At 39.9% G+C, this 16,791-nt stretch overlaps 2 protein-coding genes across 4 annotated transcripts in view; one reads left to right on the top strand and one right to left on the bottom strand.

Annotated features, from left to right (window-relative positions):
* Positions 1–5,487, top strand: part of LOC124256358 (sodium/potassium-transporting ATPase subunit beta-1-interacting protein 3-like) — a 31,708-nt gene extending 26,221 nt beyond the window's left edge. For 2 of the 3 annotated variants that reach the window (XM_046690360.1, XM_046690358.1), the window contains 2 exons: positions 631–4,846; positions 4,933–5,487. In XM_046690360.1, the coding sequence (XP_046546316.1) occupies positions 631–995 (365 nt within the window). In that variant the 3' untranslated portion in view covers positions 996–4,846; positions 4,933–5,487. Of the gene's footprint in view, positions 1–630; positions 4,847–4,877 lie in introns of all 3 variants that reach the window. The other variant, XM_046690359.1, reaches the window with a different exon arrangement.
* A 4,061-nt stretch (positions 5,488–9,548) lies between these two features.
* Positions 9,549–16,621, bottom strand: LOC124256385 (glutathione S-transferase A-like). Its single transcript, XM_046690389.1, has 6 exons — positions 15,897–16,621; positions 15,030–15,095; positions 13,543–13,623; positions 11,557–11,634; positions 11,120–11,188; positions 9,549–10,111 (listed from the first exon to the last, which is right to left on the bottom strand). The coding sequence occupies exons 1-6, from the start codon at positions 16,155–16,157 to the stop codon at positions 9,896–9,898; spliced, it is 771 nt and encodes a 256-aa protein (XP_046546345.1). The 5' UTR covers positions 16,158–16,621; the 3' UTR covers positions 9,549–9,895.
* Positions 16,622–16,791: the final 170 nt, after the last annotated feature.

Below are 16,791 nucleotides of genomic sequence, written 5' to 3'. Positions count from 1 at the left end.
AATGCATAGTGAAGTCGTAGTTACTTAACGTAGACATTTTTACTGTAGACATGCAAATATAATGATACTGTTTGCAGTTAAATGATTGACAAAAGGCATTGTTGTGAATGCTATCTCTAACAAGTGTAGACTGCTAGATGACATGAGTGCAATATATATATCATCATTATCAGAAAAGATTTTGACGATAGGCATGAAGAAATCGATATATGAATGCAGACTTACTAATAACCACTATAACTAAATATCTATTTATCTATTTTGATAATCAGCAGGTTATTTTTTGGGAAAAAGCCTTTGATTTGAAATCTTTAAGCATCATTTCATATAATTTTAAATTGTGTTAAATTGTTTCTAAATTTGAAGCCTTTTAGCATGAGAAATGTATGATCCATTCTTTGTTTGTTTTTTGTTAAAGCAGATTGCACAAACATTCCATGGTAAATCAAGACTCATCACAATCAACACAATATCTCTTGTTGTCCTTCATGATCATGTCATACTTACAGATTAATATTGAGTGTTTGTTTGTCCTCGCTAGAAAGAGCTTGTTGCTGATGTAGTCGTCTTTGTGTAATTGTTTAGTGTCTGTGATCCTCTTGTTTAATCTGTTGGACAATCGCATTGCAGCCAGCCCAGCCAATGATGAACTGGAGTTTGTCAAGATGCGATACCGCTCCCCAGCACACAACGCTTACAGAGACAATCAGACATTTGACCACGTGAACATGGCTGAGTTTACCACGCTGGAGATGCCCCCCAGCTACGATACCACAATGAGGGATAACAGTATCGCGGACACGACCGCTGCCAACCTGTACTATGCTTCTGATAGGCAGAGTGTTCGCAGCAAGGCGAGCACGCGGTCCAAGCGATCCAATCGCAATGGCAATACAACTATAAACAATAACTATGAACGGAGAGAGGAACTGCCATGGGTTCAGATCACGCCATCAGCGCATGGGGACAACACTCATCACAGGAACTACCCATAGTGTACATGTCATATCAGTGGATGTGGGATATTGTGCTTTAGTGTGTTTTAACTTATATGTGGAAGAGTCAACACCACTTTCGCAAACCCACCGGGATCAGTCGGAGGTGCATGCTGCACAGTTCTCTGACACTTGACCTCTGGAACTGTTCTATTTGGACATGTGATACTTTAACATGTATGTATGTGAAGACAGTGCTGTTTCTTTATGTGTGATGTGATATGATGCAGGTGGGGATGAATCTGACTTGCATGAATTCTGTACCTCAAGGATAGTGTCAAGTGACTGGTTACCATGGCAACCTTTTTGCAGTTGATCTCATACCTCGTCATACGTCGTGTCAGCGATACCCTCCTGTTGTAGTTTATGTCATACAATATGTCATACAGGACCCTGGCATGGTAAACTCATCTCCCAACCTCATGTGGTCGTATATTTAAGCTGGGCAGTTTTCAATAATTAGTTTGCATTAAAGTTTTTTGAACATAATTAGTAAATGCATATGCAGGGATGTGGAAAATCAATGTTCTGTGAGTTATTGAAAATCCCCCCAAACATTGTAAGAAGTGTATAAACATCCCCAGCATGACATTCCACTTTAGTCTGCATTGTTTACTTCCTTGTTCTGATTTTGATCATGCTTTATGATACACTGTTTGATCATGCTGACTGGTTGATCAGAGTACCATGCAGCCAGTTGTGCAGGGAGACCACTCTTCCTGCTGAAGACATATATTTTAAATATTGTTACAGCTAAGCAATGGATGCATTCCTATTTCGTGTCAGGAAAAGCTGCAGATGTTCTAAAATTAAGTCAAAGGCACTGAATGATGCATTTTGTGAGAGCCATATTTGATCAGTTATATTCTGGACAAGTATGCATGGCCATCAGACAAGAGAATTTTCTTAGTTCCCTTGTCAAGGGAGAACTTCACAACTTTGATATTTCCACACCCCTGCCTTTTTATTTGTTAGCCTCTGTTTTGTTACTTGACTAAACTCTGTTAAGTGCTGGACTGTGGTAATTAGCTGTATGTTTCAGACAAAAGTGATATATATGTATACTGCATTATGAGATATAGTTACTGCTTATGCTTCATAGACTGCTCATCTGCAGGTACACTGTTATATCATTGTATGCTGCTGGCATGACAAGCTCTGTTTGGACAGCTTGCTGAAAGCAGTGCCATACAACTGGCTATGTTTATAGGTAGTTACAGCTGAAGTGTGATAGATTCTCAAATAAATAAACTTTTTTGTAGGCTTAGAAATTCTTCCATTTTTCTAACAGAATATATTAGTTTATTTTAAAGTAAAAGGAGGATTAACAGTTGATCTGTAAAATCTTTAATTTTTATTCCAAGTATGTATTTAGCAGCTGCCAATAATTTTCTTGTAAAAAACATGCAAGGAAAGAAATTAGTTTCCTGTTTCCTGTTTGTAAAAATGATGTTTTTTTCTACATGCATTCCAGGAAGGTATTTTATTTGGTTTTGAAGATTTGTTGACTTTATTAGCAGGGTTAAACTTAATTTGGTAATAGTGAATATGTTTATGGAAACATTATGACAGTAGTTGGTTTTTGTTAGAAATCCTTTTTTCAGTTCAGTTGTCTTTTAACATAAGCATTTCTGTAATATTATATATTTATGAACTTCAACAGCTGTTTGCTGGTACAGACTGCAAGGTTGTAAAAACAGAACATTATCTAAAGTATATATTTATCTACCTAAACTGTCTTCCACTGCTTGGCAAGCATTTCTTTTATTATAAAGTGTCAGTCAGTAAGGGTGCGTAGTGAATAAATAATTGATCAGTTTCTTTTAGCTTTTAATCCATTGTTTTGCGGGTATATCGATTATTGCAAATTCGTAACAGGGAGTACATGTAATTTAGTCCCTCAGACACTTAACAGGTTAGAGTTATTTCTGAAAAAAGATTTTGCAGAAAAAAGGAGCACCAAGATTTCCACTTGAGACAGCATCACCATGATCATAATCACTGTGGTAGAGGTGTGTATGTAATCTAGTTCCAGATGCACTGAAATGTCATTGTGTTTGCAGGTGTGTTAGACACAGGTTAGACAGGTGTTCAAACCAGTCCAGTCTGTCACTGCTGCAATGGATGTTAGCCTCACTTGTTACACTCACATGTTGAATTATATATTGATAATTGTAAATATGTTTGGACACTATTGACTATGACTGTCATGCAGGTATCGTTAATTATTTATGGCATCACTCACAATTATTTCTACTAACACCATGCTGTATATAGTGCAATAGGGGTTAATGTAAAGTTCCATTGCATCTAAACGCCTTACATTTACCCCTTGTGAAAGCTATATTCTGTTTTGTTCTGCCTTGGGTATAATGATCATTCCTTCATGTTGATTTTACTGCTCTTTATTTGCCATGGAAGTTGCTGAGATTTTTCTTATTTCTGGTTGTGATTTGTAAAAGAAGTCTTCACAGTTGTAAAATATTTGATGTTGATATTTTCAGAACTAGTTTCCTGATAGTATGGTTTTATTAACTATCCAGGATTTCATCAATATGGTGTGTGGTATGGTTTTAAGTGTGGAAAACTTTGGATATGGAAATCTGGTTTTTGTAATACACACTCATAATCCAGATAAGCAGTTTCTCTTTTCAGCAAAATTTGTTTTAATCATTTTGGACATTCAGCTGTTTATTTCCTTAGTTCACTGTAAACATCTATGTAAGTTGATTTTATGAGTAGTTGGGATCACTTCCCTTTTAACAATGTGTTGACTTTATTGTAATGTTTTGTGCTCATTTGTACTTATATAATTGTGATATTATCAAGGGACTCATCAGATGCTGTTATATCATAGATTGTATTACTCAGTGTTCATGTGATTGATAATGGACAATGTCCAGCCAAGATTGACGAATTGTCATTTTCAAATCTTGCCATCTAATAGACAGGTTAGGTGACTGACTTTAATGATGCATCCTACGACTCTTTTTTTTCATGTTTGTGAAATTGTCATGTATTTGTTTTTCTTCCCATCAGTTCATCTCATAAGCCCATGCAAAGTTTTGCTTTAAGGAGTTCAATCCGCCATTGTTAGGTTTCACAACTTACCTCCATTGTATTTTCATATCAACTTGAAAATGTGTCTTTGCCTTAATCTGGAAATGCTCAGCTTGCTTGGGCTCACAGTTGCTCTTGTTATGCTTTAGAATCACACTGGTCATGGTTAGTGGAATATGAACTGTATTACAGTTGGAGGTGAATGTGTGTGAAGGTGCAATTTGCTATGCAGAGTTGTGTTTCATAGCTGTGACAGGATCTGCTGTGTCATGGTTTGGTTCATGTAGTTTATGATCCTAGGTTTGTCAGCACTGTTTCTGGGCTTGAGGTAAACATCGTTGACCTGTATTACATTGGGCTTCTGTCCTGTGTGAACCTAAAGTTGTGATAAACTGAATGCTGTTCACAGCATCATTTAACAGATTTATCAAACCACTCCTCACTTTCTCGAAGTTTCACAAGTAATTGTCTGTTTCATGCAAATCATTGAGGTGGGCTCTTGCATCAGCCAGATAGTCAGTCAAACACTCGCACTTCCCTCATAGGGATTAACCCTACCATTCCATTGTGTGTTCTCATAGAGGGGTAGGTATTTGTTCAACAAGGTTCATTTACTAGTGGATACAGACTTGTGTTAACTGACTGCAGTTTGGTGCAGGAGCTCTGGCAGCACATCTGTGATAGGAGGACAGGAGTCACATGTATAGGGACAGTGAAACGCAAGGTTTGTGGATAGGTTGCACACTATGTCAGGCTCCAGACATGAGGAAGAAGTCACTTGATAAGAGAAGGTCCTGAAGCAACTACACAATCTGTGGATAGGTTGCACACTATGTCAGGCTCCAGACATGAGGAAGAAGTCACTTGATAAGAGAAGGTCCTGAAGCAACTACACAATCTGTGTATTTTTATCACATTTAAGTGTTGTCCAACAGTGTTCATATGGCTAGTATTCTTCATATACTTGGTCCTCTCTACACATTAACTTTGGGATAGGGATTGGAAGACACCACCTGTCCTGTTTGAGAAACAGTGATGCAGGTACACGTGGGTGGATTTATTTTACCAAAAGTTACTATTGGCTTCTTGGATATTCACATTCATTGTGCCACTCAGTTGTGCATAGGGCATGTTTTTGTGTTTTGACTTCTCATGAAGTTTTCTTATTGAGGAGGCCAAGTTAGGATTGGCATTGTCAGATGTTATGGGTGCAAGACTTTTAACAAGGAGTTGCATAACTGCTCAATTTCATGTTGCACAGGGAGGGATGGGTGGAGATAGGAAGTCTTGAACTCTGGTGTAGGTATGGACTTCTGTCTGACCAAAACTTTCATTTTTTCACTGATGAATCATTTACATGTATGCATTGTGAGCTTGGGTATGCAGCTGTACTATGAGCATTGTTCACAAATAAAACTACCATTGTCTTGAAGTGCGTGTGTTTTTATTTGACATGTGCATTATCACGTTTTGTCAAAGGAGGCAAAGAAAGCAAAAAATGTGCCACCTGTAAACCACACTTTGTTGTCTCAGAAGTACAAAAGTATCGGGGGGGAGGCACACATGTGTGTCGTTCAACCTATAAACATCGTTGCATATATAGGTAGTATGGCGCCCGACGATGTATAACATTTTATAAGTATCATAAACATATGCACCTATGACTACGTCAAGCACCAGAAAACATCACACCTCCAACCCCTGAAGATCCAGGTTAGAGTCAGTGTGCGAAATAGCCACTGGCCCGCTCGACCTTGGCCAGTAAAAATTCACTCGGGACAGTAAATCTCTACAGTCGTTGGCGCGACTTGCTAGTGAATTTTCATGGGATCATTTTGTAAATATATCACTCTCTCCGACTTAAGTTATAAGACACTGTTAAATAATGCAAGATTATGGCCAGATAAAAATGTTTATCATATTAGCAGCTTAATAATGAAACCTGTGTCATGCCGACAATATCTTATTCTCATCTATTTTGGCAATCTTTAGCTTAGTTTCTACACACAAATTTCGGGCTAGTGAATTATTTTGTGGGCTTGTAACTTTCAGGCATAGCTATAAGGAAACTATTTCGCACACTGGTTAGAATTGGTGTTCAGAAATACATGCTTGTCGTAAAAGGCGACTAACGGGATCGGGTGATCAGGCTGGTTGACTTGGTTGAGACATGTCATAGTATCAAAGTTGCGTAGATCTATTCTCATACTGTTCATCACTGGGCTGTCTGGTCCGCCGCCATATAGCTCGAATATTGCACAATGCGGCGTACAAACCTACCAACCAACATCACACCTCAATACTTTCTCTAGTCCATAAGTCGTATTATTTCTGGACACTATTTACGTGCGATTGCGTCATCGGTTAATAAAAAAAAATCTGTCAACAAACCTTTTTTAGCTTAGATGGTCGTCCGTTACGTATGCTTTAAGAGTGGGCATCCGTTTTGTGGATCGTATGGTCAGTATCCATGCCATGTATGATACCATGTCACACCTGCATGGCGTTAAAGAGTTGTTTGACCCAGCCTCAAATGTTTACAGAAGTCGAGGATTCAAACTTGAAACATTGAAGTTGTGGAAGATAGCGGTTAGTGTTAGTCACACCAAAGAGTTGCCCAGAGACTGGGAGCGGTCTGTAATGTTTCCATTTCAACGAAAATTATGCCAATAGCCCATTGGGTGTGTGTGTGTGTGTGTTTCGGGGACAAACACACACACAAACACACACACACACACACACACACCGAAAATAACTTAACACCACAATGAAGTTTTTTTTTGCGTTGGCGGATCCTGGATCCGCCCATGGAAAAATGTTTCCTGAATCACCGTGAGTTTACTCATTTTTTAATGGACACGCCATGAAACATACACCCTTAGTTGTTTTCATTAATAGATAAGCTTTCTCGCTCATCCACACGAATAATGCATGGTTCCAAGAAATTATGAAATGTTGAAACAAATTCATGAATATATCTGTTACTCAATTTATCGTAAAACTGTTCACATTAATGTACTTCATTCAGCCGTCCCGGACATTGAGCCTTATCGCCATGATAAGTTATGCTATGTTCCCCGACAGTCGGACACGAGTTACTATAACTGGTGCGAAGTGACAAGTTCAATGCGACACTGATTGGTGATATATTACTTTGGCTGATAACAAAACGCGTCGTAAACTATGCGAGATATATTTTGATTCATATAAGTTGTTTCACACTGATATTTTGAATACTGTACAGTCGACTACCCTTTAAGGAATAGTCATGTTGACGTGACACCTTTCCGAAACGTCTAAGCTCTCCATCACTGATGGCATCAGAATAGCGAATTCTGAATAGTTAGGCATTGATCAATGATTTTCAGGAAGAGGAGGGCAAAGTACCCGAGATTGGTTAATGTTTGACAATAGACATAACTGTTGAGAATATGTTCTACTCCGATGATGATCGTACCAATCACAGGTATAAATAGTTATCCCTGCATTTACCCCTCAGTGATTGGGCACATCAACAGCATATGCAGATGATGTAATTTCCCGGGATATACATTCCCGGATATTCACCTGTTCCCAAGGAGTTCGAGATAACCGGGGTCGAGTATATCATTAACTCTATATCGATAAACCCAACTCTTGAAGAACCAACTGGTGTTTGTTGTTTTAGCAGTGGTACAGCTTTATGAGGGCGGGGTTAACGGGCTGTCTTGGTGCTAAGACGAAGAGATATTCTAAAATAAATTACCCGTTACATAACAGTCAGACTTTGTACTGAAAACAATATTTATTATCGGAACAAATATACAAAGTGTACACAAAAATATATAAAATATGAAAAACACTCGACCATCTGTATCTGATGCTTCTTTCATCTGATCGCCATTATGGGGTCGATCCTGGGAACCCTCATAATAATTACATACAAAATGACGTAAATAAAACTTAAGTGTGGTCATTTTTCAAATTTAAGGCTCACACTCAGTCACCGAGGTAGCGTGAGGCCCTTTTTGACTTTCAAGACATGTCAGCCACTGAGGTTGGGGAATTTTTCGAAGTTAATTTTTTTTTTTTACAAAAGTAAAAAGGTTCGTGACCAAAGATGAGTACAAAGTCTCTATGTTTTTACTGTTTTATCGATAACTACTTAGAGAAACAACTTCGGTCAATGACGTACTCAAAGAGTACCACCTCCCAGCAAACATGACATAACTGGGCCAATAACGGCTCCCTTCGTCACTTGTAACTTCAGTAACGGCATTAAGAATTAACCTAAATGGCCCATTATGTATTTTACAGTACTGTCTTAACTGTATCGTTTTAATACTGGCCCAGTCGCAACATCACATTGTTTAAAGGCATTGTCTTACGTTACTGGGCCAGTATGCTGCATACAGTATAGGACAAAGTTATTGGTCCGGTACTGGCACAGTAATGAAATACGGTACGGGGCCATTACAGGGCCACTACAGGGCCAGAACGTAAATGGTGCATTGTGGGTAAATTGAATTGCATTGTGGGTTAAAAATGTGCCCGCCATTTTGTCGTCTGCTGGAGGTGAGGGGTTGAGGTGTCAGGAAAACATTTGGCCAAATATGTAGGTATTCCTTGAAAACAACATATAAATCATATGTAACTTTAAGCCTAATATAAATGTGTACTAGAAAAGGTCTATTACCACTTTGGGTCCATTCAGTTTTGCTCCAAACAAAACTGTTTTTCCTTCCACATTCAAAATCTGAGTGCAGTTCCATTATCACAATCTAACTACAGTAATGTGGTACTGGACAAAACGAAGGAAAATAGAATATAAGCTAAGAGAAAACATACAGATTATTCAACAAGGGCTATTTAAACTCAGAAGATATAAAAGATGTTTTACTTTATCCCTTTTGTTTTCCTTTTAGCATGTTTAGCAAATTGAATACAGCGGGGTTTTGCTTCCAATTAGTCACATTAGTGACATGTTTTATAGATAATACCTAGCACTGTATCAATTATGGAACTCGTGCCAGTTAACAGTTTGCTGTTATAAAATTTTAAATGTAACCTAGATTCCTTTGGGGGGAACAATGGACATAGTTCGTGTACATTTGCACTGTCTATTTACATCATGATACATGGAATTTTGGGTGCATCCTCTAGGGGAGGCGCGTCGCCTCGCTCACAGTGCCCACTTAACAGCTGGGTGGCCATGGACTGGAGCAATGTAGATTTAGTCTCCTTGGTCAAGGCTGACACAGGTCTAGTGTGGATTCATACAAAAGGGTCCAGAATGTATAAGTGCTATGGTACAAGTACACAAAATTTCATACGGGGCCAGTACAAGACCAGTACACTGCCAGTACAACGCCAGTGTGTTGCTATTTGTACTGGGCCATTTCCACGCCAATGTGCAAAACGTTACTGGTCCGGTACTGAGATCCGTTATCAAGCCTATATTGTGGTCTTTATAATACCAGTACGGGCCCAGTAGTGTCATGTTAGCTGGGCTATTTATTCAGCAATGTTACAACATGCACAAGCTGAAACAAACCCAGATTATTACATGCATTACAACCTTCATAATATTTTGTTTAAAAAATCCTAATTTATTTTATCATCAAATCTGTATAGTGTATACCAAGGCCGAAATGGGCAAACCTTGTCCTTTGACTCAAGGAACGGTTTAGTCAATCAGAAGAGCTTGTTCGGCATGTGACTACGTTAACACGCACCATAAGCTTCTCCGTACCTAATACAGATATAATGATAGGTGCAAGCCTTGATGGATCTCCCTTTACACTTCTGTGGTAACAAGGTCTGTGCTTCATCTTAGTTGTCTAGACATTTTAACCGTCTATTCATATCGATCCCAACACAGACGAGTCACCTTGTCCGTTAGCCCAGTGGGGTGGCCATGTTGTCTTCACTGACGGTCTGTCCTTGACCTTGTTGTAGTAGGCCTCCATCGCGGGGTATTTCCCAATGTCAAGGCCATACCGTACAAAGAAAGCCACATATGGAAACAAAAAGACATCCGCCATGGTGAAGTTATTTCCGACGAGAAAATCGCTGTCCTTAAACAAAATGAAAAAATGGTACGGTTAGGCACAGTCATGTCACCGTTTGTGAAAAATCTTTATACACAAGTGAGTAAGTGCATCAAAGATGATAAGACCACAGCTAGCAAAATCCCAGCGTTACACTGCTGCCTGTCAATAATCGAGTCTGGAGGAGGCAAACCACTGACTTGTCAAACCACTGGATCATGACAGGAAACATCAAAGATATCCGAGTAACAATCTAGTCATGGAGCTAGATCATCAGTTCCGATGTAGTCGTCGCATAAAACAATAACAGCAACACAATAACAACAACAACAACTAGAGGACCGGGCACATGACCGTCAGTACTGAAGGCGTTTAGAATAGATTTAACATCACCGTTCCATTAGTCACTTCAGCTAATAAGGTAAGTTTGAGATGGTGTAAGAACGCTTTAAACAACGTTGTTCAGGTATATCTAACGTTCAGTATGATTGTGACACGACTGATGCAGGTGTTGATGTTGACCAGTCTGGCAAACCCTTACAGACAGACAGATTATTATAGTCTCACCTCGTGAAAGCATACATACATAATATATACATGATATAAACTATACATAACTTAAGGCAAAATAAGCGTAATTGTAACGAGCCACCCCGTACAGAGAGACTTTAAAAATAACATCTATAAAAACATTCAAATCTTTAAAACTGCAGGCACTCTATAAAAAATACTTTGATAAATTGTATACAATAAATTTTAAAAGCAATCATTGAAATTACATGATAAGGACAAAAGCGTGGTCGGAATTATACTGACTCCGAGCCGACCAGTCCTTGTTGTACCCATTAATGCCGAGCGCCAGGCAGGGACCAACAAGTACCATATTTTAACGTCTTTTGGTAAGACGCGGTCGGGGAACGGAACACAAGGACAACGCAACACTGTAGAGCTGTGACGCCATAAACTGGGGGTCACCAGTGCCGTACCTATGGTGATGTTGATATTACTTTGCGACTTGAGTGTGTAGTTACTTACGTCTGACAAATAGTCTTCCCAGAGACGCAGTTCCCTCCGAGCTGCCTTGTATTTGGGTATCATTCTGGACTTGAAACACCAACAGTACATAATGTATAATGACATTGTGTCGGGTTGTTTGTTGTGGCACGGGCAAGGTATAGTTTTATACAGAGTAGCTTATCATTTTCGTGTATTTATCAAATCAAAAGGGTAAATTCAAAGGGGAAGCCATCAGCAACAGGCACATATGACGTCATGTCACGTGATACCCCGCTCTGCTCATTAACTGTCGGGTGTTTCCGTATTAGGCGGATATACGAGTGCGTTTTTTGTGTTTTTATTGCTATTTTACAAACTTTTTGTTCAATTTTAATGAATGTGACTTTTAGAATATTGTTTACAATATATCAAAGTTTTGTTTTCGTTCGTATTCTCCTTTAAGCAGGATAACCTACCTCGTCAACCTTGTCCTTGGGGAAGAGGAACCGGACATGAGCGACCTCCTTCAGGATTGTGAGAGCGATGTTTTCTGTCTGGCATGTAGTCAAAGCAGTCTAACATTTCATCAAATAGATTTACAGTTGTAACAAAGATGGACATGAAAACATGGGACATTGTTTTCGCTGTCTTTCCTTCATCCCATCCCATCCGACCGCCTCCGTGGTGTAGTTGTTAGAGCGTCCGCCCGGAGAGCAGAAGGTCGCGGGTTCGATCCCCGACCGCGTCACACCAAAAGACGTTAAAATATGGTACTTGTTCGTCCCTGCCTGGAGCTCGGCATTAATGGGTACAACAAGGACTGGTCGGCTCGGAGTCAGTATAATGTGTCTGAGTGGGGTATCCATGCTTCACTGCGGCATGGTATCTCAGTGGGCTAGCACTATAAAACCAGCTTCAGTCTGGGCTAGTACAAGCAGCCGCACACACACACACACACACACACACGCATGCACGTCGTCATATGAGCGAAATATTCTCAAGCACGACGTTAAATCCAATTTCACCTCACCTCACCCATCCCATCCAGAGTCTCATCTCCGCTACAACCGGATGTATCCCACCTGCGCCCCACGTCATCTCTAGATATCGCCGCTAAAAACATCCACCTCTACACATCTCCACCCATCCCCATCTAACCTAAATCTCGACCCATGTCTAATCTCAACTCCAGTACAGCGTCACTTACACCTACCCAATTTCACTTTCGCCAACCGCCTCATCTCCACCCAGCACTGCCTGAACTCTATCGTGACATAGCCTGCCCTCGCCGCCACTCCCACAAACCTGAATATAGTGATAAAATGAACTGATACTAGGGAAATATCCCGAATGATACGACACCTCTCCAGCAGTCTACCGGCCCCTCACCCTCATGTCTCATCTTCGTGCCTTGAAGACCCGTGAAGATCCGGGTTAGAACTGACCTTCAGTAACCCATGCTTGTCGTAAGAGGCGACTAACGGTATCGGGTGGTCAGGCTCGCTGGCTTGTTTGACACACGTCATCGTATCCCAATTGCGTAGATTGATGCTCATGCTGTTGGTCGCTGGATTGTCTGGTCCAGACTTGACTAATTACAGACCGCCGCCATAGAGCTGGAATATTTCCGAGTGCGGCGTAAAACAAAACTCACTCACTCGTGCCTCAAAGACCTAAATTTCCCCCACCACACACAATTCCTTACCCCTGAAGGCTCACTGCCTCAACCTCTCTCCCATTAATTCACCTACTGACCACAAAAGAAAGGGTCAGTCGAACGCCGTTGTGTCGAACACATATGGTTATCTCGACGTAAAAACTGGGTCCCTTTGTATTCTCTCTTTACTCATTTATATTTCGGTTCTGTTGAAGTAGTTACGTAAGTCCCTTTTACTACGACACGCTTTATATACATAAGTCACTGGACCAAACACCAAAACATATGTATATTTTCCGTTGTTATGTCATGTTACCGAGCGGAAAGCCAACAGATATCGGGAAATAGGCGACCATACATATTATTTAAGAAATCTTTTTATAATAATTTTCTGATGACGTAAAAATGAAAATATAAAAGAAAAAGGCACGGGCATGTTATGACATGTCACAAATGGAAAAAAATCGCCATAGTTTTTGAATAACATTATAAAAATAAACTTCATATTTATCAACAGTAGGATTAGATCTTTTAAATGGTGTATGGGATGTAGTAGCAATAACGTTTTACAAGCTTATAATTTCCTTCATAAACATAGGCTTCATCTATGACCTCAGAGTCTCGATAGTAAGGAAAGATATCAAGGGGAAGTAACTCGGTGCATATACTGTGGTTTCATCAGTACGAACGTTTCACTATCCGAACGTTTTTTTAAAAAAACCAAAGTGTTCGTATTAACGAGGTCTGACTGTATATAGGCAAAAAGAAGTTTCCCCACACTGCGGTCTCAGTTATTGACACCCACCTCAAACATTCTCTGCAACACTGTGCCCCGAAGTGAATAGTCATCAGGGAGGAGCTTGGTGCCTTGCTTCTGAAACTTGTGCTGAGAACAAAAGAGTCACATGTACTTCATCTCGCTTTACAAGGAATCCACGAGTCGTATCACATCACTGGGTTCTTTATGCCATGTTGAAGGAAAGCCAAATATGAAGCAGGGCGTAAAGTCCCCCTAACAGGCCCGGGTATCGATGGGGCTGACACACAAATAGTCATTTCATATAAAACACTGGAAACATTTCATCATAAACAGATCTGTTGTTCCCATACGATCTATGAACCTCTATCTATGGACATCTCCACAGGATGCCACCTCAGGTGTGTCTCTAAACAGCCAAACAGCTTCGAAGCTTTCAGATTCCAAGAGAGGGCAGCATTCCGACATGCGAATCTGACTTCCAAAATATAATGAATCGGGGAGTTCGGAATGGAAAACAAAAAAGCTGCACTATCATATTGTTCTTTAAATTTTATACATCCCGTCGAGTTTTAAATGCATCAGTATCTACACCCAATATCTTTATCATTGGTGTTTCTTCGGTTTAGATTTTATTTATTTTCCAAGATGGAATTTCCGGTAAAGAAATGCAGCCGTTATGGAAAGCGGGAGTCTGTATACACATTGATCAAAAACAATGTGTCGCTTATTTTTTATTTCATGCCGCCACTTAACATTATTTCAATTACAAGACGGTAGTCCGTATATAATAGTGTCTGGATAAGACAAACCCGTGATTGATATTCACGAGCATCGTCCCGCGCAGTCAACAAAATTATCGAACTCGACCATCGGATATAATTAGACACCTCAACAAACCAACGAAATGTTTCATAATCAGAGCAATCATGCAAGCTTCTGGCAAGGGACGCAAATCTGTACAGTGTTCTGAGGCGACGGGGTAGTCTAGTGGTTAATGCGTTCGCTTGTCTCGCTGAAGACCTGGGGCCCGTTTCACAAAGCTCTCATAGCGCTACGACTATCGTAGCCAATGTTACAGTACAGGAGGTACGATTACTAGGAGAATAGTTACGAGATCTTAGGCTTACGGGAGCTTTGGGTTCGATTCAGTGTTTGCCCTTAACCCTGAAAAGCGACAAGCCCTAAGGACACAGAACCATAAAAAGTTGTGGGTCGTGATCAAAATGTGTAGGCACTATATATTGAAATGGAAATAATACTCTTAGTTGGGGCCGGATGAAAAAGCTGTCGGCCATAAGGACCTGCAGAAAACAAAAGCTGTGGGCCCGAGTGGTTTTCAGTTGGCTTCGGGCCAAAGGACCGACGTTAATTTCGAACGCTGGTTCGATTCCCCACATAGGTACAATGTGTGAAGGCCATTTCTGGTGTCCCCCGCCGTGCTATTGCTGGTATATTGCTAAAAGCGGCGTAAAACTAAACTCACTAACTCAGACTGTACAGTGTTTTGAATACTCTCGTTAAAGGAACTATACCTCCAAGTACAGACACACAGCACCAGATTCCTTTAACACCGTGCTGCCATCTTGGAAGATCGGCACCTGCATGGGGGAAACAAAACAACTTGGTAGAAGACAACTTGTTCCTTTATCTCCATAAAATGTTGCTGAATCTTTACTTCCTCTTTCCATCACTTGTGTTCATGCAATAGTACTGCTTTTGTTTTGGTAATACAAATTTAGATTCAACGTCCATCCAGTAACCACAAACGTTTTGAATACACAGTCGTAATGTATAACATTTGATTAACTGATACAATTTGATCTGTTTCCTTGGCATTTAGAAGTTGGTGACTAATAAGAAAGTAAGATTGTTTATGGATAACAACTTCTTTTATTATATATATAATGGAAGTTGTTATCCATAAACAATCTTACTTTCTTAATACAATTTGGTATAATTAATAGTTTACATTCCTGAATAACACAACACTATACATTTAGCAGAGACACATGCTATTTTCCATGACCATTGTGTAACTACAACCAGATGATTTACCCACTATTGTCATAGAGAGAACCAGCATTTTCATAGCACATGAGCAGAAAGAAACGGTATCTTTTATAGCAAATACGAGAAGGCAGACTAAAAAATATACTTTTGTTTGTATACATAATAAACAAATTTAAACTGAACAAAAAAACTTTTAATGACAACGACTAACGTATACTTTGTGTAATAATATATGATAAAAAAACCCAGTTTTCTTCGATATGATACGACTCTGCAGGAAGTGCGTTGCCGTATCAGAGTGAAAAATCACGTTTCATAAAAAGGCGAAACACAGCTAAGCGGTGACGATAGAAAAGATAGCCTATGGTATCTGGCGCCTCCAATCTTACCTGCCCTCGCGGATTCAGTTTCCTAACCTCATCAGACTTCAGGTCTTCGAGGGTAAACCTCAGCCTCTTGTTGGGATAATCTCTCAGTTCTTTCTCCTCCAGGACAAGCATCACCTTCCAGCACGGAGCGCTCCCTGACGCCCAATGGAGGTGCATGTCTGCAGACGCACCGGTCAGTGACGAGCACTTGCGGCTACACAATCGTCCAAGTTGTGGAGAAGTAACTCTGAACCGGACATGTCGACATAGAGACCCTAACATGCTGACTGGCCAGTGGTATAGGTGGCCTGGATATTCTGGTTGACTTGTCAACAGTTATGTACAAGAGACAGAAAGGCAGGATAGAAACAACTCAAAAGCGAATCAAGGGAGGTTACTCTAATGACCTACCTATAGGGTATCCACTCACGATAAAACAAATATTAATGTGTTAATGATAAGCCTAAAGCAGTTATATAGAATCACCTCTTATGTTGAACAACAAATTATAAGTGCCGTGATTGAAACATAAACCTCCATTCTTGCAGCGTTGGTGTCAGTACGCCATTTGGTTCAATTCATAGGGAAATAATAGAATGCGTGACTATGAAGGGTTCTGTGAAACAATGAAAGTATAATTACTGTATGTAAACTGTAATGTAAAATGATTCTAAACGTAGAAATAATAATAATGGGGCATGCAACGTGCATCTGTGTTGTACTTTTTGTAATAACGGTATTTGTTAATTTCTTTAGGTTTAACTTTGAAATAATTCTATTTCCAATCAAAGTATTATTGAGTTTCAGGTTCATTCAAGCTATTCAAGAAATATTCAGTGACATTCTACGATTCTAACTTAGATTAATAGGTTTCTGGCAGGCCTGAGATACGAAAGTCTGCACAGCGAATTGGATC

Source organism: Haliotis rubra, unplaced genomic scaffold (assembly GCF_003918875.1).
Source record: "Haliotis rubra isolate DU_JTF1 unplaced genomic scaffold, ASM391887v1 Scf626, whole genome shotgun sequence".
Lineage (NCBI taxonomy): Eukaryota > Metazoa > Mollusca > Gastropoda > Lepetellida > Haliotidae > Haliotis > Haliotis rubra.
This window is presented reverse-complemented; position numbering and strand designations above follow the sequence as displayed.

Excerpts from the sequence above, each read along its gene's own strand:
- LOC124256385 (XM_046690389.1), bottom strand. The coding sequence starts at position 16,157 with ATGTTAGGGTCTCTATGTCGACATGTCCGGTTCAGAGTTACTTCTCCA. Across the intron at positions 15,096-15,896 it reads AACTGAATCCGCGAGGGCAG|GTGCCGATCTTCCAAGATGG; the intron begins GTAAGATTGGAG and ends TCCCCCATGCAG. Across the intron at positions 13,624-15,029 it reads CTGTGTGTCTGTACTTGGAG|CACAAGTTTCAGAAGCAAGG; the intron begins GTATAGTTCCTT and ends TTTTGTTCTCAG.